The sequence below is a fragment of the Cydia splendana genome, chromosome 6 (genome assembly GCF_910591565.1).
Source record: "Cydia splendana chromosome 6, ilCydSple1.2, whole genome shotgun sequence".
Classification (NCBI taxonomy): Eukaryota; Metazoa; Arthropoda; class Insecta; order Lepidoptera; family Tortricidae; genus Cydia; species Cydia splendana.
Genome location: NC_085965.1, coordinates 7,051,628 through 7,074,472, shown reverse-complemented (window position 1 = coordinate 7,074,472; position 22,845 = coordinate 7,051,628). Strand labels below are relative to the sequence as shown.

General features: G+C 38.2%; 1 protein-coding gene across 1 annotated transcript in view; it reads left to right on the top strand.

Moving 5' to 3' along the window:
• Positions 1–22,559, top strand: part of LOC134791338 (cytohesin-1) — an 81,947-nt gene extending 59,388 nt beyond the window's left edge. Inside the window, exons 4-9 of the mRNA XM_063762354.1 lie at positions 11,740–11,938; positions 13,958–14,219; positions 16,742–16,860; positions 18,027–18,138; positions 18,826–18,956; positions 19,622–22,559. Of these exons, the coding sequence (XP_063618424.1) occupies positions 11,740–11,938; positions 13,958–14,219; positions 16,742–16,860; positions 18,027–18,138; positions 18,826–18,956; positions 19,622–19,760 (962 nt within the window). The 3' untranslated portion in view covers positions 19,761–22,559. The remainder of the gene's footprint in view (positions 1–11,739; positions 11,939–13,957; positions 14,220–16,741; positions 16,861–18,026; positions 18,139–18,825; positions 18,957–19,621) is intronic.
• The last annotated feature ends 286 nt before the right edge of the window (positions 22,560–22,845 follow it).

Below are 22,845 nucleotides of genomic sequence, written 5' to 3'. Positions count from 1 at the left end.
TCACAGGACTGATGACACATTTCTACTAATTTAATTCTACGAAATGCGTTATCTATACCAAAGAGAATTTGAAATAGAGGCGGATTGTCAGTCTCGAGTAGATGGCGATACTTTTTGACATTTAACAAATTGAACACATATCAGTGAAATAATAAGGATCAAAGTCAAATGGCGTTCTAAAAGTTTTAATCATTTGTGTCGATGGTGAAGATGGCAGTAAATGTACTGACTACATAATTTACTTTGACAATATTCCTCTAGTCTAAATTCTCTTTGTCTATACTTACAAGTACTTACTTACCGGTGATGACAAAGAAGTCTATTATCTAATAGGTCAATAGAAAGATCATGGCCAATTGTATACGAACAAAAGTGCATTGAATTAATGCTCGAAATACGGTTCTCTTATTCTATCGTATCAGCTAATTAGTATGAAATAATTATCCAATAACAGTAACATCACCGCAAGGCCGTGTGCCGTTATAGTAAACAAGGTGGAAATTATGAATCTTTGCGGTCCGCGCTTGACCAACATGACCGATGGACACGTTAATGTATCGGTGTCCGGTTATTAAGACTGGATCGAGAACACATTACTGCCAGTTTACTGAGCTTCATTGACCACTTCTAACGGGGTAGTTTCAAAGAGTAGTGTATTTTTCCTGTTTTTCATAAATTGTGAAAATGGCTTTGTAAACTCAAGAGCAAACGAATCACATAAAGAAGCAGATTTGATCGTAGCAATTAAATATATAAGTATCATAATTTTATTAACACATAAGTAAATAGTTTATCTATCTTTCACAAACTTGGTACAAATGTAATGGTTTAAAAAGACGAGGCGCATTAAGGCGACGGTAGCGGTGGGTAAAATTTCAGATTCTGTCAATTTACCCCATTTCACACACAAGCGCACTTCACGCACACTACCTCACTTTACTGGGACAGGTCAGTGACCCATCATGTTTTTTTTAAGATTGGACTTTTAGTTTAGTATTGACCACTAGCCTCCTTTGAGGGTAAAAGCGTTCCATTGAAAGATGAAAGAGAAACAATGCATTTAATCTTGCTTTCCTTGTCTGTTCATGTCACACGTGACGTACTTACCTATTTAATTAATTTGATTGTTGACTGTTTTACTACCTAATATTGCATTGTCGAGATACGCGTTTTGTACAATTAAAGCGAATAAAACAAGATGTCATTAAGTCAGATGTAAAATGTTATTTACTACTCTATACGGTTTTTCATAAGGTGCAAAATCCATTCAATAGGAATTTAAATAAATAAAGTTTCAGCAGGGTGGCAATTCCATTTTGGCGGATAAAGCGAAACAGAATAGTTCTATCGAACCTGCTTACAAATTTTCACGAGAATCAGTTGAGAAATGTGATCTGCAAAGGAGAACATACAAAAGCATTTTTGCCCAAGCTGAAACGGAGACCTTTGCTAACGCTCGGCCAATGATGGTTTAGGTACACCTATAAAAAATGGTTGTCCCTGCTGTAATTTTAATATCTTTATATTTCAACGGTATAGTTTTGCCTTCAAAAATAATCGGTATCGCTAAACAATAGCGGAACCTTACTACTTATACGTTCACGAAATCGGTATCTGCATAACTTGATTGTTAGTAAACTAACCTGAAAAATAATCTCAAAACCACCGAAACATTTATGTACAGTCACTTGTAATAATATGTTACGTCATTAGCGCCAACTTTGCCTCCAGGGAAACTTTGCCCAAAACGACAATTTTAAACAAATTCGTTAATGTAGAAAAAATTATAATAGTTAAGGCCACCCTGCTATTTTTAGTAGAAAATAGGTTATATTTCTGACAAAACTATATACCAAACTTGTGCATAACTTGACTTGGGAATTTAGAGTTTGAGCGAATTGTCTAATATAGGGTATATTTCGGCGGGCAAAAAATTGATAAATAATGAAGGCAAGTAGAAAAAAATTGAGAACCCTTTGACAAATATTTCCGGGTTTGAGTTATAACACATGAAGCATAGATTATGTCTATTGAGATTTAAACTAAAAAGGCCTAAATACACAAAAGTTTTAGCGGTGGGCAAAGTAATCCGGTAATTTGGCATCTATACCAACATTGCCCACCACCAAAAACGGATTAGGGTTGTCACTTTCATCTAATATACCCAACTTCGCAAGTAAAAGAAGGTTATGTTTGTACACTAAAATAAATTTATAAATATATACTGTATTTAATTTGTCTTATTATCCTTTATTTAGATGTTTTATCCCGTTAACGAATGAAAAACCCAACAAAAATCATATTTTTGGCCATTAAACTATTGTAACAGATTTTCTCAAAAGTGACAATCCTAGCCTTTGTAAAATGCTTAGGCGAGCCTTATTTGGAAATGGGCAAAAACGGGTAGGCAACATTGCCCAGCAAATTTATTTTAAAGTTTTTACACTTATCGCTAAGTTATTAACAGGGAATGGTAGGATTGCCCAAAACCTTTAAGTGATCCTTAGACATCATCATCATACGAGCTGTATTTGAATACCAAATTGACGTGGGCAATGTTGGCGAAAACCCCGGATATCTTTGCCCGCCCTCTAAAACGCAAAAAAATGAGTAAAAACACGATAAATTTTTATTTTTTTTCAAATAAACTGATGCGTTTGATCACAATGGACGTGCTGAGCAAAAAAAGTCATATGATGTGATGTTTTTTGAGAAATTCGTTTTAAAAAATAAGCGGGCAAAGTTGGTGATAATGACGGTACCTACTCTTCGAAGGCCGCAAAAATATGTGACATGGTCTTATGGTTCTACAAATAAGATCGTGTCAGATATTTTTGCGGCCTTCGTTGTGTAACATAAATTGCAGGCGACTGTACATTTGGAATAATTATTTTATTTAGTTTCAACGAAAGTTTCAAGTTTAGTACGAAAATACTTCAGATATGCAATATGCACAAAATGTAGACCTAATAGAAATAAAACATTGCTTTTTATAGGTAATTTATAAAACATTCGATACATAGGTATACATAACAATAACTAGAGCGCTATTGGCCTGTAAGCTTCATCTCGGTCTCCAAAGCCGCAAAAACTCGCTAGTACTTAGTGCTGGTCTAGCCGTTATTTTTTCTTGAAGATTTTCAGAGAACAGCACGTACACGCATTATACATATAGACGGAACGAACCGCATAATCATTATCATTTATTCGTCGCAATCCATGGTATTACAGATCTAGGTACAAGACTTTCAGGTATTACTTATACGAATTACATAACTCTTCCTGTTAATAGGCATTATTTTAAGATAAAAGTTCTATAATATAATACAAGATTACAAAATTCATTGACGTACAGAAGTCAAATACGTTTTTAAACTGACGCAAAATGATACCAGCATAATAAAAATTGATCCCAATCAGTAAAGATGAGTCTTTAAACTTTTTTCATTTTAAGCGAGTTTTGAAGGAACATAATACTTAAATTCGACTGTAATCGTATTGTTTTAAGATAGTTTACTGCGGTTTTCAACCATTATAACAGCAAATCAAATTTAAATGAGACGCGAGCTGATATTAATGTACCCTATTTTTTGAAATACAATTTATCTACTGGTATACTTTCTCGTGTGCGTATATGATTTAATGTCAATATAATTGTCAAAAGCAAGAAAATCAAGCTGTCATTTTCATTTGAAGAAGTACACGTGTGCTCCGGTGTAGCCCCAACGGGCATCTGACTTGAAGAAGAATTTTGAGTGATGTCGTCAATGTATGGAAATTGTTCGAAAGTTTACATTTGAGATTGAATGTATGTGTTGTCTTTGTGAGTAAAAATATAAATCGATAATAAATTGGTAGCTGGATTATCTAGCTTTCAGAATCATACAATAATTCAATTACTGTCAAAGACAAAATTGTTTTGCTTCCGTCTCAAACGGAACTCCATATTTTGATTTTTTGATACTTTTAGTGTCGATTTGTAGAGAATAACAGCAAATTAAAAATACAATGGCATGAAGAGTCGGTACTCGGTTTCTTCGTGAACAAATTTACGTGTAATTTAATGCAATTATTAAACATTTATTGAACAAATTATGGTTACAAAGTGAGGTCTAAATCGAAAACGTCATATACCGGCCCCTTAAGAGATTAGCGTGATACGGTCAGATAAAAAGATAGACATTCAGTTTGGCAAGCACGCTGCGAACAGACTTAAGATTAACGGTCTTACAGGTAAAGGTATATCATACTATTCATACTATTAATTTACGTCTGAGCTTAATCTTTTCACACAAGCTAATTAGGTCGTGCGCACACTAGCTCAAAGCTGGCAGGCGCGACAAGCAGGGCCCTGTGCCAACTTCTCTGAATACACACTCCTGGCTCTCGAGCGCTGCGTCTACAAGTTTCCTTACCTGGACAATTTCCTAATGACGTCGCGTACTGAAAGGCTTGTATACTTACGTCTACTTTGAATTTTCTTATTGCGTTCACGAGAATCCTGAATGTCGAAATGTTTTGTTTGATGAAATTATTCAAGTTATAAGCACCTTCGCATTTTCATATTTCCGCTTACTGATAGCAAAGATTAATTCATTGTTTAAGATTAAGAAAATATCGTGTCTCTAAGCTGAGGGTAACAGCTAAAGAAGATGGCGCTGTTTATGAAACCATTCAAACCATATGATTTGTCTAATACGACTACCTTGTAAATTGTGTAATACATATGAATCTTTGTTGATAGGGTAGCTTATCATGATGTTATGGATGTTAGATATTACCGGCGCGTTTCAAAATGATTGCAGTCAAAGAATTTTAATTTAGTTAGACGCTGAACAATGGTATTTAAAGAGCCACATATATCACTCTCTTCGATCTGTTTGAAGCGTACATTTGGCAAACAATATTTATTTTGATGGCAAGCAGTTTCGTGTTTTAGTACAGCATCACAAAACTTGCCAAGTCTGCATTGGAGCCGGTATAAACAGTGCACTGACTAGCCATTTTGATTTTGGCGCATCGCAACAACAATGATTTATTACTTGCACGTGCCTGTTTTTCAGGAATTTTAATAGATAGTTAAACCACGTTTCACAGTACAGTAAATTCCTGAGAATGGGTTTGTTTTTGTAGGAGTCGGAAGGATTATTCTATTGATATTTTAGAATCCTTAAAATCCATTTTCCACTTTACTAAGTTTAATGTCTATAACCCTTGATAATCGTTTGTCCTTATCCGCAATTTTGACATTTGAAGTTTTTTTAGAAAGGGACAAAATTTAACAATGGTTTGATTAGTTTTATGAGGTATATTTGAGGGATTTATGATTTCCTGCCAAAACAACTTGTAAAACACAACTACTTACATATTTATTTCTATATTTGTCATTGGAGATCGAGGGATTTTCCAGGAGTGTTAGTAGTCTAACGGTAAGACATGCATTGTAAAACCGGGGGTCACGGATTCGATCCGGCTCATAACAATTAAAGGTACGGATTTTTAATGAACTTTTAAAAAAACCTAGCGATCTTCAAATTCAAAATTCTACCACTAGGTACCTATTTACCTATTTTCGGTCGGTACGGAAATTTGCCCCATTGCTCCTATAAATAAGCGATGCGTTATCGTTACCGGGGAATTAGTGTCCGGTGGGAAATATAAAATTGTGACTTCCAATTCGACTCATCCATTATCGTTAAGTGGCGTCTCCGGTCAAGCAAGATCGTAGATTTCCTCTCACTAGCTCCTGTGTTATACTTATAAACTATCTTACAATTACAGATAACTGGTCATTTCATCAGTTGCACGCTCGTTTACGGATACTCGCATATAAATGTTAGCCAAAGTGAGTTCTAAAGATAATATTTTTTTAGTCCCATTGACCAACGCTTTCCACAGAGCAACTATTAGGGGGGAAAAGTAGGTATGAGTTGCATCTAAAAAATAGTTTGTAGACTCACTAGTTTCACTTCACTCCAGGACTTTATTATAGAGTTATCAGCGATTGATCCTGGTCTCACCTGGTGGAAAGCGACGACTGAGTCTTAAGATGTAGCTCACTGATTCAGTAACAACCTATTCACTCTTGCTCTTATTCTTATTACTCTTTTATTTACTATTGCTTAGAAATGAAGACGTGTATTGTAGTATCATCATATCAGCCAGAGAACGTCCACTGCTGGACATAGGCCTCCCCCAGCGAGTGCCACAATGACCCGTGCTGCGCCACCCGCATCCAGCGGACTCCCGCGGCCTTTACCAGTACGGTTACCATCAGTTTGTCACTGATGACCGATGATGATGATGTCCGTCGACGTCTCGACGTCTCGACGGCGTTTATGTCAGTGACAAACTGATGGTAACCGTACAGGTCATCAGTCCACCTTGTATTGTAGTATAAATTAAACTAAATGTGGTACTTATATTATATTCACATCTGCAATGTACAGTGGGCTTCTTATATATGCACCATCCAGCAGTAGATAGATAATTAGTGGTGGTCTGTGAGCAAGATGGTCGCCATGAGACGTCACACATCGTTTGCCGACATCGTTCCGCAGCGACACGATAATCCGTCATACTGCCTGCATTTGCCATGTCAATATGTTCTTGCCATAAACATAAATCCGGTTGTATTTGATACCAAGGATAAATGACCTTTAGCAGAAAAATATATCTTCACAAAAAACCTGTTAAGACCTAGATAATGGCTTGTATCGAGCGGTGCGATACGGCGTAGCGAGACGCGTCATATTTTCTCGAATAATAATGACGTCGTTAAAGGACTCTAACCTTACTGCGGAGAAAGAAATTTCATGTCCAATGGGCGACAATTTGGCACCCTTATTTGCTGTGCGTGACTGAAATACAATCATTACGAGTATTATCAGTTGACAATTTTACATATGTTAAAGAGCATGAAATGTTGGGCCTACGAAAGTGGGATTGGCCATCACGCCTTGCGTTATCATCGCTTCAGCACCCACATAGCTCATCATCATCTATTTAAGAGTTAGACTCTTGTCGGTGGAGCGATTTCCATGCATGTCGGTCCTCTGCCTTCTCCTTGACAGCCTGATACGACACGACGTTGACCTTTTCCTTTACTTGATCTATGTACGTTCTCCTTGGTCTCCCCCTCCGCCTCGTTGCCTCAACTCTCCCTTCAATGATATTTTTGATAAATTCGTCGTGTCGTATCAGGTGTCCAAGCATCTTTCCTCTTCTGTTTTCAATGGTTCTCAACAAACTCCTCTTCTCTCCTACCATGCGTAAAACCTCTTCGTTTGTTTTCTTCTCCGTCCAACTGACCTTTGCCATTCGACGCCAGCACCACATCTCAAAAGCCTCCAGCCTTTCTCTATCACGTTGCCTCATTGTCCACGTTTCGCTTCCGTACAGTGCTATGCTCCAGATGTACACTTTTATGAGCCTCTTTCGTATATTGCCTTCATAGCTAATACACTTTAATTGCTTATAGGCATGTTAGTCTATATCTTATATAATTTCCAAAAACAGGAAGATGTATATTGCAATGGATAAATAGTGAAGGTTAACTTGTTCTAAATTCTCCGACTAAATTGTATTTAGGGATAAGCAAGGAATGTTAACATTAACTCTGGGGCTGGCAATACGATTTCGTTACATTTTTTTAGGATTCCGACGTAGCATCTAATACCTAAAAATAGGTATGTTTGTAGGCGTTAAACCTAAAAACGGTCTGACATCTACAGAGGGCAAATACTCAGGTCAAAAGGTCTAGTGCCTCTTTGAATTTCGTTGAGTATTCGAATCAATATTAGCGTTTATGCCTAAAGATTTTCCGCCTACGTGATTCAGGCCCTGGCAAAGGTGTTAGCCTATGCCTACTTTCCCAATAAGAACCATTATAAACATGATCTCCGAATAAATATAATTGTTATGGAACTCGAGGTCACAGTAGCCATGATTTTTTGAGCGATCAACTCGGCTACCACAGACGGCAGTGGGAATATAGGACTAGTCGGGGGAGGCTGTGTGACGTAATACAGAGGCGCACTGCGTAGGAGTTAGACACGACTACGATATGGCGAACTATAATCGATAGAAGCATATTTTTACGTATCAAAGAAAAGCTCCACTCAAGTGGAGTTAAAGTTGTCGAATGTATTGTTTCGTTTAATGATGTTAACTATTATTATATGCAAATAAACCGGAGGACTTTTTCTGATGTACAAACTTATTATCTGGCGTAACCTTTATGTGCGGTGGGCCAATTTTGATAAGATATGCTGTAGGGCGAATTTTATAGCAATGCCAGTAGGTAGTTTAAATTCCGAAGTTTTACGTGCAGTATTGAAACCATATGTAAATGTGGAAGACATGCTATCCAATCCCACCCCAATCCACTTAGAACATACTACTTAAATAGGATTCTCGTAGGTCCTTTACGATGCTCTAAGATGATTGATAACGACGTTAGCATAGCACCTCTGTGTATGGCTATACGGGAGCCATTATACATTCCATTCGTACAGGTGCCAGACATGTGAGTTCGCAAAATATAAATGTATATGGACTGAACACTACAAATTGCTACACTATCACTATACGAACGCTCTACTGGAAAAAGTTTCGTTATAAATTATTCACTTTTTTTTCGTTTGTAATCTCGATACTTCAACGAAGTTTATTGTGTTGACTGTTTCTGCATTATTCCCAAATATTTTGTGCGACAAGTAAATAAATTAAAATAGTACCTATGTAGGTATTATTGACGCTATATAAAATACATGGCAAAACAATCAGCAATTACGAACCTAGTTTCATTTTCAGTAGAAACTGTTATTTTGTTCGCTACTCCCCGCATAATTAATACACGAGTTAGATTTTTACCGCCATTTTCGCACCTGGAATCTCATAAAGCTCTTGTTGAAATTGAGGTTTAACGCGTAAATAAATTGCAATGCATTGTTTGTTCCTATATACCGGCGGCGCTGCAAATACGGCGGAAATGCGTGCATACGGCGCCGGTCACCGACTGTGCTTTCGCGGTATCGGGCCGGGCGGGTTGCCATCGCCGACTAGCTATTGGCCTTGGAAATGCCAGTATAAGCGGGACTTTGGCTGTAACTGTGAAGTTGTGAACCCCGATTGTTTGGTCATCTAATTGCCCCTGCATATTCGAGCGATCTTATATTTTCGCAGAGCGGTGGGCAGTTATCACGGTGGATAAGGCCCACCGTGGACTCTTTATAAATGGAAGGTTTTGGGATCACTGGTTCGTCTTGCAGCGGCCTCGGCAAGTCATAGGAACACGTTCCCTGAGAGCCACTAGTCTCAGACCGAATGCTTTTAAATTCGGTATCGCGTTTCAGCTCTAATGCACTGCACTGGAACATATAAAGGCCAGCTTTCAGCAAAAAACTAACGAACGCTCCCAATGTTGCTTTTACCGCTAAATATTTGCACAGAAACTTTTTGGGCGGCTGGAACCCACTGTTTGAACAAAATTTTAGGTTTTCATCGTTACATTTGCATTTCTAATAGCGAAATGTTTTTGCAGTGTGGCTACTACAGTGGATGGTTATTATTATAAGCACGCATTGTGTTTATTGGACAATGCAGGTCGATTATATAATGTGGTTGAAAGCATATCCCGCCCTGAAGCACTTTTTTTAGCCGTTGTTGTTATATAAATCGTAATAAATATGCAATTTCATCAAATCAAATAATATAGCAAAGACGCAATATATGTTACGTTTAGAGATGGGTCGCGGGTATTTACCCAATTTACCCACCCAGGTAAATACCCGGTAAATACCCATCTACCCGGTATTTACCCGTATCTACCCAAATGGACGGGTAGATTCATTTCTTGTTGCACATGTCGATTTGTGTTAAAGTGGAGATATAAACCGAGTTAATGGCTGTAATTATTGTGTGTCATTTAAAATGATATGGTTTAGTTGCAGTTGCAGTTGTAACTAAGGAATTTTTAGTACAATTTTAATAAATATTAAAAAAGGCCGTCATAAGAGTATTTTTATTAGGCTTGAGTAAATTATCGTACTTATACGTTGATAATACACATTCCAACTTCGGTCGGCGGGGGGTGTGGTTGGGGGGAGGGGGGAAAAAGTGAACATTTTCATATTTCTTGGAATCTGTCATTAATATCGAAAAGTGTTGTATGTACAAACTAAAGTAGACATAATTTTCTACAAAAAAGGTTATATACATTTTTGTCCTAAAACTAACTGTGTTTGACTTATAAGCTTCACAAGTTGGGATACTGCACAAATTTTTTTTATTATCATTCATAAGTATTCTTTATTTTCATTTTTCTAATGTATACATATGTAGCATTTTAAAACATTTCCGGAAGCCAGGGAATGATTTTACACGATTTTCATAATTGGACTGATATGTTAAAATCGAACTTCACCTCATAGCAACCTTTTCGTAATTAGTTTGAACATACATTTTATGTAACATTGTAAAAAAATACTTAAATTAATCTTATTTATACTCACATACCATTAAACACATCAAATTTAGAAGAAAAACGAAAATACCCGCGTATTTACCCGCGGGTAGGTAAATATCGGGTATTTACCGGGTAAATACCCGCTCTCGTTTACCCGGGTAGTTACCCATCTCTAGTTACGTTCCTGACAGCGCAAAAACTCTAGGGATTCACAAAGTCACTCGAGCGTGTGTTTTATTTTCCATTTACCTACTCATGATTCGAATCGCGCCTTCTTATTGAATATTCAAGTGTTCACGAGCAGAAATGGGATCGTAAATCACATTTTCCTTTCCTCTGTACATGAGTACACATAAATGAATATCACTTTCCAATATCCGAGAGGAAAGGCGGTGAATAAAAGGCATAAAACAAGTCAACGTGTTATGTGGAGAGGATTGAGTTTAATAATCTCAGGAATGTATAGGTTTTGGTGTCAACTGTCAACGTTAACGGTAGTTACGTATAAAATAATCATTCTTGTGGATACCTCAATTAATCTCGTCACTTGTTAAATAAATATGCGTTTCATAAACAAAGAATAAGTTTATTTCCATCGTAAGATGATTCATGTTGTTGGTGCTTACGACAAGGAAGAAGAAGACGTATATTAATTTCAACACTAGATTTTCTTTAGGAAGAGGATAGCAGTCGAACAGTTGAATAATTCATTAGCCGGGTCCACACAGAGCGAGCATACGCGCGAGGTTTTTTTCTTCGCGCACAAAACGGCCAGTGTGTGTGCCTCGCGCGCGCCGCATAGGCCGAGGCGCATCTACACTGGCCGTTGCCTCGCACGTATGCTCGCTCTGTGTGGACCCGGCTATTATTGTATACCTTACTCGACGCAAAAATAACAACTTTTCAATCATGTAGCCTGGGCGACTGTCCTTAATTTTCCTGGTTTAATATCGTTGTACCATTATTGACTCAGTGACTGACTAATAGATAAGCTCTGTCAATAGTCAATTACTGCTGTTGGCATGAGAATACGTAAATATGTTCATTACAAACATCGAGTCATCCTGCGTATTCTTATTGTTTTGACATATACTCATTGATGCTTCAGGTATTGAAATGCTACTGCAATCATTAGTAGACAATTCGTCAATCAAAATACTCAGCGTATTGGATACAAATAATTGTACAAACTCATCGTTGCGATACGTAAAAAATATACGTGAACCAATCTGGTAACGAGTATTTATATGAAATAAATCTGTCTTTTTCAGGTATCGAATACCTATACGAGAACGGTCTCCTCCAGAGGACACCCGAGGACGTAGCACAGTTCCTGCACAAGGGCGAGGGACTGAGCAAAACCGCCATCGGGGATTACCTCGGCGAGCGCTCGGACTTCAACGAGGCTGTGTTGCGTGCCTTTGTGGAGCTGCACGACTTTACGGACCTCATTCTGGTGCAGGCACTAAGGTGAGCGACTATACACTATACACCTCTTCAGACTGAGCCAGTCCACCATCAGATACTACAATCGATGTCCTGCTTATTGTCGAGATAGATTCACTGTGAGCGACGGCCCACAGGGCGAGGGAGTTGACCAAATTCATATGGGTGATTCACGAGACGGGGTCAGACGATTAAGAATTTTAAGGGAAACTTAGTCTAGTATGACACAAGTACTACTCTATGAGGCCGTGTAAATACACTCAATTGATTATGTATGCAACGGTCTGGATTCTAATTCAAGGGCACACGACTCTGCTCTTGATACTAATATTGATTTAAACATGCTACTGTTTGCTTGCACCACGTTACAACCCACGTGCAGCATACTTTTAGACCGCCGTAATGTTAACACGCCATGAAAACAACGGTAGACTAAGTGGTCTATCGGCAGCCCACAACAAATTCTGTGCAACCACTATTAATTTTAATGCCTTGGTCCCCGGTTAAAGCCACGTTATCTTAAATTTGCTTCGTGTTAAAACGAAGATTGACTCTTTCCATACTAAATTCATAAGTTAATATTAACGGTTACTGTTTGCAGTAAGCCCTCACATACCGATGGTTTACTCATTCGAACTACCTGTGTCGTCGTATTGGATAAATGCGTCATAATGAGTAAATACCTAGTCATACTGGTCCTAAACACAAAAGGAAAACAATCTGTATCCATAAGGGCAGAAATCAGAAACCATTACACACTTTACAAATTACACCTTGTACTTTACCGATTTGGATTGCGATTATTTTTTTTTAATAAATAAATAAATATTATAGGACATTCTTACACAAATTGACTAAGTCCCACAGTAAGCTCAAGAAGGCTTGTGTTGTGGGATTTATAACAACTGCTCTTTCTAACAACCATATTGGTTTCCAAACATCGAATTTGTAACTTATAAAGTTAAGTAAAACAGCCGTAACGGTTATATTAGGTTAGCTCCGTTAGCTTATTAAAAAAGAGCGTTTCAGTAGTGTACTTGAAAAATTAAAGAATTTCTCAGAGTTCTTAAACAGTAGCTTTTTATCAAGATATATCTGTTTACATGACAACTGTAGTAAAAGTCGCCTCGATGTCTGGAACAAAGGCGAGCAGGTGATCGTATATCTAATTATTTTCGTTGGCTCGAAGCGGCACGGCAAACACAGCGGCGAAATGCGATATTCCTGGAAATACCATTGTTACAATTATTTTTGCTGCTGACGACCAGGAAAATTGGTAAACATTTTCATTATGCCTATGGCACGATTACACGACACTATTTCATATAGGTAATGAAGTATTTTGGTACTTTCATATTGAAAGTACGATGATTATTCTCAACGCGTGATTATATTTTAATACTGATGTACTACTTTGTTTTATCCATAGTCTAATAAAACATGGTCTTCCATTCCCAGAGTGACACGGGCCTACGTCACAACAACATGGCCGCTATATATAGCGCTAATATCGCATATTATCATATAGCGCTGTCGCATGATGACGTAGGCCCGTGTCAGTTAGGTGACCTAGAAAAGACGGGAATGGAGTACCAGGCGGAGTATATTATTATACCATGGTTTTATCGGCTCATTATAATGAATTAGAGTTATTATTTCATCTATCATTGTAGATGCTTATCATCTGCAGGTTCTGATCTCTTTGATCTGATTTTGTACATAAGACTCGAAAAACTCATTAGGTAGTCTCAAAATGATGACTTCTTTTTGACAATTCGGTGACTTCTTCTAAGTCGGTCCCTCACTGCTGAGGATCGTGACTCCGCTTGCTAACTTTTCCTATGGCAGCTCTCCACTTCCCCCTGTCGGTTGCTTTGTGGAAAGCGTTGCTTAGTGTGATGTCCATCTGGGCGGATATTTGGTCACACCATCTCGTTGGACTTGGTCCTCTAGGCCGTCTGACGTCCACCTTTCCCATCACCACTTCGGTGACTACCGGTCATAAATTATGACATATATTTATCTTTACCATGTATTTTCCAGACAATTCCTCTGGAGCTTCCGTCTCCCCGGCGAGGCCCAGAAGATCGACCGCATGATGGAGTGCTTCGCGCAGCGCTACTGCCAGCTCAACCCGGACATCTTCACCAACGCGGACACCTGCTACGTGCTCAGCTTCGCCATCATCATGCTCAATACTTCGCTACACAACCCTAGCGTTAAAGAAAAACCGGGGCCCGAGCAGTTCGTCGCTATGAACAGGGGGATCAACAATGGAGGGGATTTACCACATGAATTGCTCTTGGTAAGTCAAAGTCCAACTAAACCCCGACATCTTCACCAACGCCGACACCTGCTACGTGCTCAGCTTCGCCATTATCATGCTCAATACTTCGCTACACAACCCTAGCGTTAAAGAAAAACCTGGGCCCGAGCAGTTTGTCGCTATGAACAGGGGGATCAACAATGGAGGGGATTTACCACATGAATTGCTCTTGGTAAGTCAAAGTCCAACTAAACCCCGACATTTTAACCAACGCCACCTGCTACGTGCTCAGCTTCGCCATCATCATGCTCAATACTTCACTACACAACCCTAGTGTTAAAGAGAAACCTGGCCCCGAGCAGTTTGTCGCTATGAACAGGGGGATCAACAATGGAGGGGACTTACCACATGAATTGCTCTTGGTAAGTCAAAGACCAACTCAACCCCGACATCTTCACCAACGCCGACACCTGCTACGTGCTCAGCTTCGCCATTATCATGCTCAATACTTCGCTACACAACCCTAGCGTTAAAGAAAAACCTGGGCCCGAGCAGTTTGTCGCTATGAACAGAGGAATCAACAATGGCGGTTTTGGGATTATATTAAGCAACTTTTACTATGGGACCAACCCCGAAATCGCGAAAAAAAGATTTACCCTCCCATAGAAAATGGACCAGCCAAAATGTATTAAATAGCCAAATTTTTTTTCCGCGACTTCGGCGTTGGTCCCATAGTAAAAGTTGCTTAGTATAATCCCAAAACCTCCCTGGCGACTGCAATGTAGTTATTTTTTAGCCACCCTGTATAAAAGACAAAATATGTTAAAGAAAGAGACATGGATTATACAGGGTCATTTTTGGACCATTATTCATATTGTGCGAGGTGATTAGGTAGGTCATACTGAACAACGTTTTCTATGGGAACAAACCCCGAAATCCCAAAAAAAAATTTGGCCTTCCTTCCCATAGAAAACTTCGACATCCACTCGACCAAAATGTATGAAACGGCCAAAAAAATTTTGTGATTTCGGAGTTGGTCCCATAGAAAATGTTGTTCAGTATGGCCTACCTAATCACCTCGCACAATATGGCTAACGGTCCAAAAATGACCCTGTATATTAGTCGGGAGTGCTTGATTACTGAAAATCACAAATTTAAATAGTTATACAGCAATTGTTAAGTTGCTAATTATATTCAAAACAAGGAAAATCGCTGACAAAGTGATTGTATGAGACCTTTATAGGAAATACTAGTACAAAGCCCTGAATAGGAGATATTTTTTAAAGAGTTCTTGAAACTATTAATGATTCATGCACTGATTAAAGTACGTCTTAATGTTTGAAGATCATTAGTGAAATGTGTCACAGTTACTCATTGTGAATTCGTTAACCGTCTCATCGCCCTTGCACAGATATTATCGGTTAAACGGAAATGACAGTCGACATTCCATTCACACAAACACTTCAATTTCGAAATCTGATCTAATCTAACCTAAATCTAACACTATATCTATATCTAGTTGACTTGCGTTTTGTTAGAAAAAATTAAACGAGATTTAATTTGGAAGGGAAAAAATTCTTAGAGTCGAACCACACTAGCTAGCTATGCATGGCATTTGTAAAAATGAGTGTGGGAAAGTCATATATGTAAATATGACGTTTATAATGTAATCTTTTTTTGTATCAAAGTCGGTGCAGAGTTAGCTTAGACGAGCTATAGGGCCGCTCTAAACCAAAGTGATTTTATATTCTGTGTGCTTAAATTAAATCTTTTTGTACAAATTGCGCGGCAATCGGTACCGCAGTGTAATCGCTTAATGGCGCAAACATTGTCGGCCTTATCTATAAAGCGGTTGTTTACGATCGTTCCTACTGCGCCGACATATCTCAGTAGCTCTATACTATCCACAAACTGAACATCGGGGTCATATTACTATCTCCTTCACTCTTGTTACGGCTGCGCGAGTGTGAATGAGAAGCTTTACGACCCCGTTCGTAACTGACTTTTATACCCATTGACGTATATCTCAGGACGGGCTTTGCGGGCACTATAAATGCTACTAGTTCAATGGTGTCACTCACGAATTCGAGCCAATCGTGCAGTCTAACGCAACTTGCGACCAATCGCGCGCGTGATACGAAAGAATCGACCAATCGGCGTTGTAGCGGTGTGACACTCATTCATGTCCCATTCTTGTTGCCCGTAAGGCCTGTCCTGAGATATACGTCAATGTTTACACCTAATTGCGTCTCAAGTGTCCATCGGAGTTAAGTGCTGCATATTGATGTGATTATCGAATTTAAGCTGTTGTGAGACATACTAACATTGAATAATTTTACGGTTTAGACTCACTTGTTTATAGTCACTCGCGCGACATGTTTCGGAGAGCCTAGGTCGCCTTTCTCAAGCACTAACAGTGCGAGCAGCGTTCACTACGGCCGTGTATCGCGTACACGGCCGTCGACCTAGGCTCTCCGAAACATGTCGCGCGAGTGACTAAAAACAAGTGAGTCTAAACCGTAAAATTATTCAAAATTGATGTGATCGTTATCATCTTCCAGTCATTATACGAGTCGATAAAGACGGAGCCGTTCAAGATACCGGAGGACGACGGGAACGATCTCATGCACACGTTCTTCAACCCGGACAAGGAGGGGTGGCTGTGGAAGCAGGGCGGCAGGTACGTTATAATACTTGGGGCATACTGAACATTCCTGGACTGTCCACTTAGAAAAAATAGGTCGTCTCATATATCAGAATCCAGAAACTTTTAGTATGGCCCACGTAAGAATTGATAGACGTTTATTTTTGATTTTCGCATACAATAACATTCCTATAAAAACAGAAGGATAAAATTGGCCCAATTTAAGGTTCTGTCACACAGGCGCGTGAACGGGGCGCGCCGCTTTTACATATAAAACGCTCACGCCCCGCCCGGAAAACGCGCCTGTGTGACGGAACCTTTAGTATATTGCGGACTTAACCTTACAAGTGTAATAATACCTTGTGAATAGGTAACACAAATGAAAGGATAAATGTCAGTACCTAAACCATACATTTTACATACATAGATTTTTATTTGATATTAATCATACACTGTCCATTACATAATAAAATAACAAATTGATTACAAACTTATAATGAATTAAAATTCACATGTTAATAAATTATACGAATTCACGTAAAAATGAATGTCAACAATTTTAAAATTCTAATTAATTAGGAAATCAATAATTCAAATTAACAATTACAATATAAATAATCACAATTACATTATAATTAATATATTTTCTCGCAATTGGAATACTTTATACTGCAACATGCTTTATAGTTTTGTTTACTTGCGATGCAAACTGTATGGCTGAAAACTTTGATTTCCTTCCTAATTAATAAACCTTTTTTATTTTTTTTTCAAAACCCTTGTAAAATCTTTTTGTTTTACTTATATCAAGGTCTTGCATAACATTAGTAATCAGGCTTGCCGAATTGTGGAACTATTTTTTATGTTCAATGCTAAAACGGAGTAAAAAATTATTACGTACGAATAAGACAATAAGAAGACAAATGCTAAAACTGATCTTTCTAAACACTATTTGGGGCATTATCTATGAAAAGGGACCTTATTGTCGATGGCGCTTACGCCGCACAGCGTCGCGCGGCATTGTATTCATATCGGAGCATCGTTGATAATCGCGTAAGCGCCATCGACAATAAGGTCCCTTTTCATAGATAACATCACATTTATGTTATAAAGCGCTAACATGTATTTAAATTTGATAGTATTCGTTCACGTTTTGTCAGGAATATTTCAACAAAATATTAATGGTGTTATTGTTTAAATTTCAGATACAAGTCATGGAAGAGACGGTGGTTTATACTCAACGATAACTGCCTGTACTACTTCGAATACACGACGGACAAGGAGCCAAGGGGCATCATTCCACTTGAAAATATATCTGTAAGTCTGACTTTTATCTTTCGACGTATAGAGCACACGTATAGCCATGTAGATATTTAAAAAAAATGGTTAAAAATTTGTTAGAAAAAATTATTTTCTCAAAAATAGACGGCAAAGTCGACTTTGCCGATTAAAAAATAGGTCGCTAAGTGCATAGTTTATGGTTTGTAAAAATTAAAAAGTTAAAATCATTGCAGTTTCGATTTCGGGACTGTGGTTGCATACAAATTATCTATTAAAATTATCTCTGATTAAATATCAAATTATTTGTTGAGTTCCAAAGTTTTGAAAAGTTGAAATGACCATATCAAATGAAGGCATAGCTCCATTAAACAGCCAAATAGCTGATCAGTACTTATTATTATAATGTTGGTACCGCGACTATTTAGCTGTCTCAAAAGTCTGTCAAGCCATTTCCGTCAGTAGAAAGGAGCGGGAATTTATAAAATGTAGGCGCGAAGTGTTATCGTCCCATAGAAATTTAGAATTTTGCGCTTTTTTCTACAGACAAAGTTGTTTGACAGAGTATAGGTTGCCGTATTTTCGGCAGAAAAATACACTTCTATTCAAAAAAAAATCAAGTATATTTTTCTGCTTCCAAAACAAATCCTCAGCCAGCAAGTAGCTCCTTCCAAGTCTCGATAATAATGTAGTATAAATGTGGTTTGTTTGGTTTGTGTGTTCCAGGTGCGGCCGGCGTCGGACCGCACGCGGCCGCACTGCCTGGAGCTGTACGCCAGCGGCGGCGCCGACCTCATCAAGGCCTGCAAGACCGACTCCGAGGGGAAGGTCGTCGAGGGAAAGCACACCGTTTATAGGTAAACACTCTATTGCATCAAGTCGTTACTTAAACAAGTACCACTCCGCTCTGCTGTCGTCGGTATGGTCCATACCGTCCATGAGGATTTGGGGCATTAAAATTCGAAAGTTTAAGAATAGTCAAATAGACAGCTTTTATAGGACATTTATCTTGAGGTTAAGTGTACAGTGAATGCCCTAATTATAGCCTGTGTCTTTAGGTATTTAAATAAAAGTAAACAAAATCTACACTCCAATGGCTCCTTAAGCCAGTTGAGGGTAGATGAAAACGTTACACGATCAAATAATGTAGGTTAAAGTCAGGTCGTTCAGTGACAAACCCAGGCGGTGTTGTATTTGGTTCGTTAACCAATAAATGTTTTAATTGAAGTACCCGAAAATGTACAAATTATTTGTTTACTTTTATTTAAATACCTAAAGATATTTAAATAAAAGTAAATAATATATAGAGTATAAATAAGTACCCCACGTCGCCATACTAGCTGTAAAGAAAAATTGATACTTATGTTAGGAAATCTACTGTACTTTGCTTTGGCCACTCCTGCGCTTATCCAATAATATGATAAATTTAAAGAAAGTTTTGGGGTAAAACCTGTTATTTACCGATTAGTTTTAAACCAATTTCGAACTTTTTTAACTTACGTGTCTCCGTGTGTGTCCGTAGAATGTCAGCATCGGCGGCGGAGGAGCGCGACGAGTGGATCGAGTGCCTGCGCCGCTCCATCAGCCACAACCCCTTCTACGACATGCTCGCGCAGCGCAAGAAGAAGGCGCAGCACCAGCACGCCCATCCCGCGCACTAGCGGCACCCACACACTACCCACTACTCCACTACTCACACGTGGGCCGAGCTAGTGGACTTTTGCTCGGTTTATTACCCGATCGGGACGATGGTTTTGGCTAAACGAGCTCATACCGATACGGCATTGATGAGACGTATACGCTGTTAATCTTTCTCCGCATCCTTGTTAACGGCCCGGATCGGAAGAGTATCTTACTAGAAAAAGAGCGTATTTTTTTCTGGTTTAGTAGCACGATTGTTGGCCAAAGTATTTGACGGAAACGCTGGGTATATTCTATCTTAATATGCAACTCCGAATAATTATTCATTGACTATTAAACGTTAATTGATTCAAAATTGATCATTCGACGCGACGTTCAATAGAAGCCACTGTCAAACAGGGAAGCGCCACTATGGCGGTAAACTACTATATACAAATACTTTGAGCATCTCGCCAGTTTCATGAATTTGGGAGCCTACTGCAAAAATCTAAATTTGTGTATCTGCATCACTCTAAAGAGTATTTTTAAGCATTCGCGGTGGCACTCAGTTAACAACTAGCGCACACAAGGTTCTAATTTAAACTGTATTGTGACAATGACAATTGTTTTAAAAACGACTCCTCTGTTCCTACGCTCGTTTCGTCCGTTTTTTTATATAAGTACTAAATATCGGATCGACATGAAAAATGGTATGTAATGTGTCTAAGTATCGAAATATGTTACATAACATTACGTTTTAGATTACATACTCAAAGTTAATTCAATTTCATTACAATGTTTCCGTGTTACAGTGATGTAATGTGCAGCTTTAATGCAGCTGAATATTTATGCAATAATTCATATTTATTACCAACACGGGAATCTTGTGCTTATACTTTTTATACCCGAAGACGAAAACTTCCGTTTACACAACGGATACTGAACGATTCTTTCGTTTTAAATTTGATTTGAAGAGCGGCTTATACGGCGGTGGTTAGAATAGTTACAACCAAATAATCATGATAATGTCACATGACAAATATATGGGTTTGCTTTAAACATATGGCCATAATAAGCCCATAATTATGAATAGATTGACGTCCATCTAAAACGTATAAGACGACAAGTAGTTAATGATTAGTCAGTAGTCAGACTTCAATCATTGTGATATTCGCTGCGACAGCAACCCTTTGTCGCGTGTCGCGCTGTCAGACCCCACAGCTGCTGAACCCGTGTCCCGGGGAGCGATAAACGACGCGACAAATATCAGTAGCTGTCAACTTGTCGTGTGTTGTCGCTCGCCGGCCGACGGTATATCGTTGTCCATGTATATAACGAAGGAAAGACTGAACACATGATAGTGTAATTTTTACACGATTTATTTGAATTGAAAATAGTAAAAACATGGTGCATTGTACGTGCGTACTGCCAAATTATAATTTAAGATAATTTGCGTCTGTATGAGATATTTCTTTTAATTGGAATTTATTAATGTTTATATTTCAAATGCAATGTTCTTGACAATAATTATGTTTATCAAGATGGTTGCTAACCTTGGCGGGTCATGATTTAACACTTCTCGAGTTTCTGTTATTAAATCACAGGAGGACGTTAGGTATTGATGAAAGTATTACTTTAAAGGTTAATCTACCATACGACAGTGTAAATTAATGTTTGTATAAATAGCTTAGTGTTAAATTGTCAGTTTAGTGTAAAAATGTAGTATAGTTTGAGTTCAGGCTGCGAAGATGTAAATATTTCTAAATGGAAAGTTATGGACGCCTTAGGATACTGCTTGTTAGCTACCATTTTAGTTCACATTCCTCCTCTCAAACAATTATGTGAGGCGCCTTTCATTACCTAGTGTTAGTTATCATGCATTATAATCTTTAGTCACTCAAAAATGTAACTTCCTTTAGTGAATTAGCTAATAATCCTTATTTTTTATTAATGTAAAATGTGAAATACCAATTACCAACAGATTTTTAATGTAAATGGCGACCAAAATCTTAGAAATTTCGTAATTTAGTTACGCCACCGACATATCACCAAACATCGACATGGCAATACTTCTGTATACGACTGAAATTCTTATTTATATTCTCATTGTTTGTCAAACGACATGCTTTTTACATCTTAATCACTTAATTCTCCGCGTCTCTTCTTTGTGCGTCTTCAAAGAATATGTAAATGATGGAGCATTGTCCTTCACGCTCGTGTTTATTGTTATTGTGATATGTTGTATGTATATTTAATGACATCACCGTTCCTACGTCGCTTGCTACACGCGCGCGTTGTATGAATAATTTATTCGCCGAAAAGGAAACTAATCGACCAATTACAGACTATTTAACAACTTTAATGTGTTCACAATTTACTCAACGGTCTAAATACTAAATCACTTACGGCCTTCAATGAGTAAAACAGTAACACGTCAGGCGGAGTGCCAATTTTAGTACCTACTTGTAAAAAACTGCAAAATTTGTGAATTGGTACGTCGCCTGACGTGAGGCCGTTCTAAGTGCCAGGTGTGTTTTTGAGTGACGTCTTAAGGTGACGAGGCGCGCGCGAGGCCGACAACGCTGAGACGATGAAGTAAAATAATGAAATAAAGTAAACACATGAACTGCACAAGTTGCTCCCCTCGCGCGCGCCCGGATCCTGTACTAATCGATCTGTACTAGCCTAAATAGTGATAGTTATAAGTTGTAAATGCGCCCCTTAAATGTTAATTTATCTCATTTGTATGATTTATAATGATTTATTGAATATTTGCATAATAATGGTGTTGTAAATAATTTTGTAAGAAGATCGAAATACATAAATATCTTTATTTAAAAGCTAGTTTTCTTTATTACACAACTGCAATGAGGTGAAATCAAACAAATATTGTTCTTTAGACGAATGGTTTAATTATTTCGATGTTTTTTTATACAAATACCAACAATAGTCGGTAATTGTATTAGACGGGCGTCCGGTTTTTCAACTAATAGCCCAGCAGTTAACCCATCCTTTTCACTTCAGTGCATTTAGATGCTATTATCCTCTTGTCTGTGTATGCTTAAGGATCCTGACCGATTTTTAGTCATATTTTTGCATTCTTTTCGAGCACGATATTTTCTACTC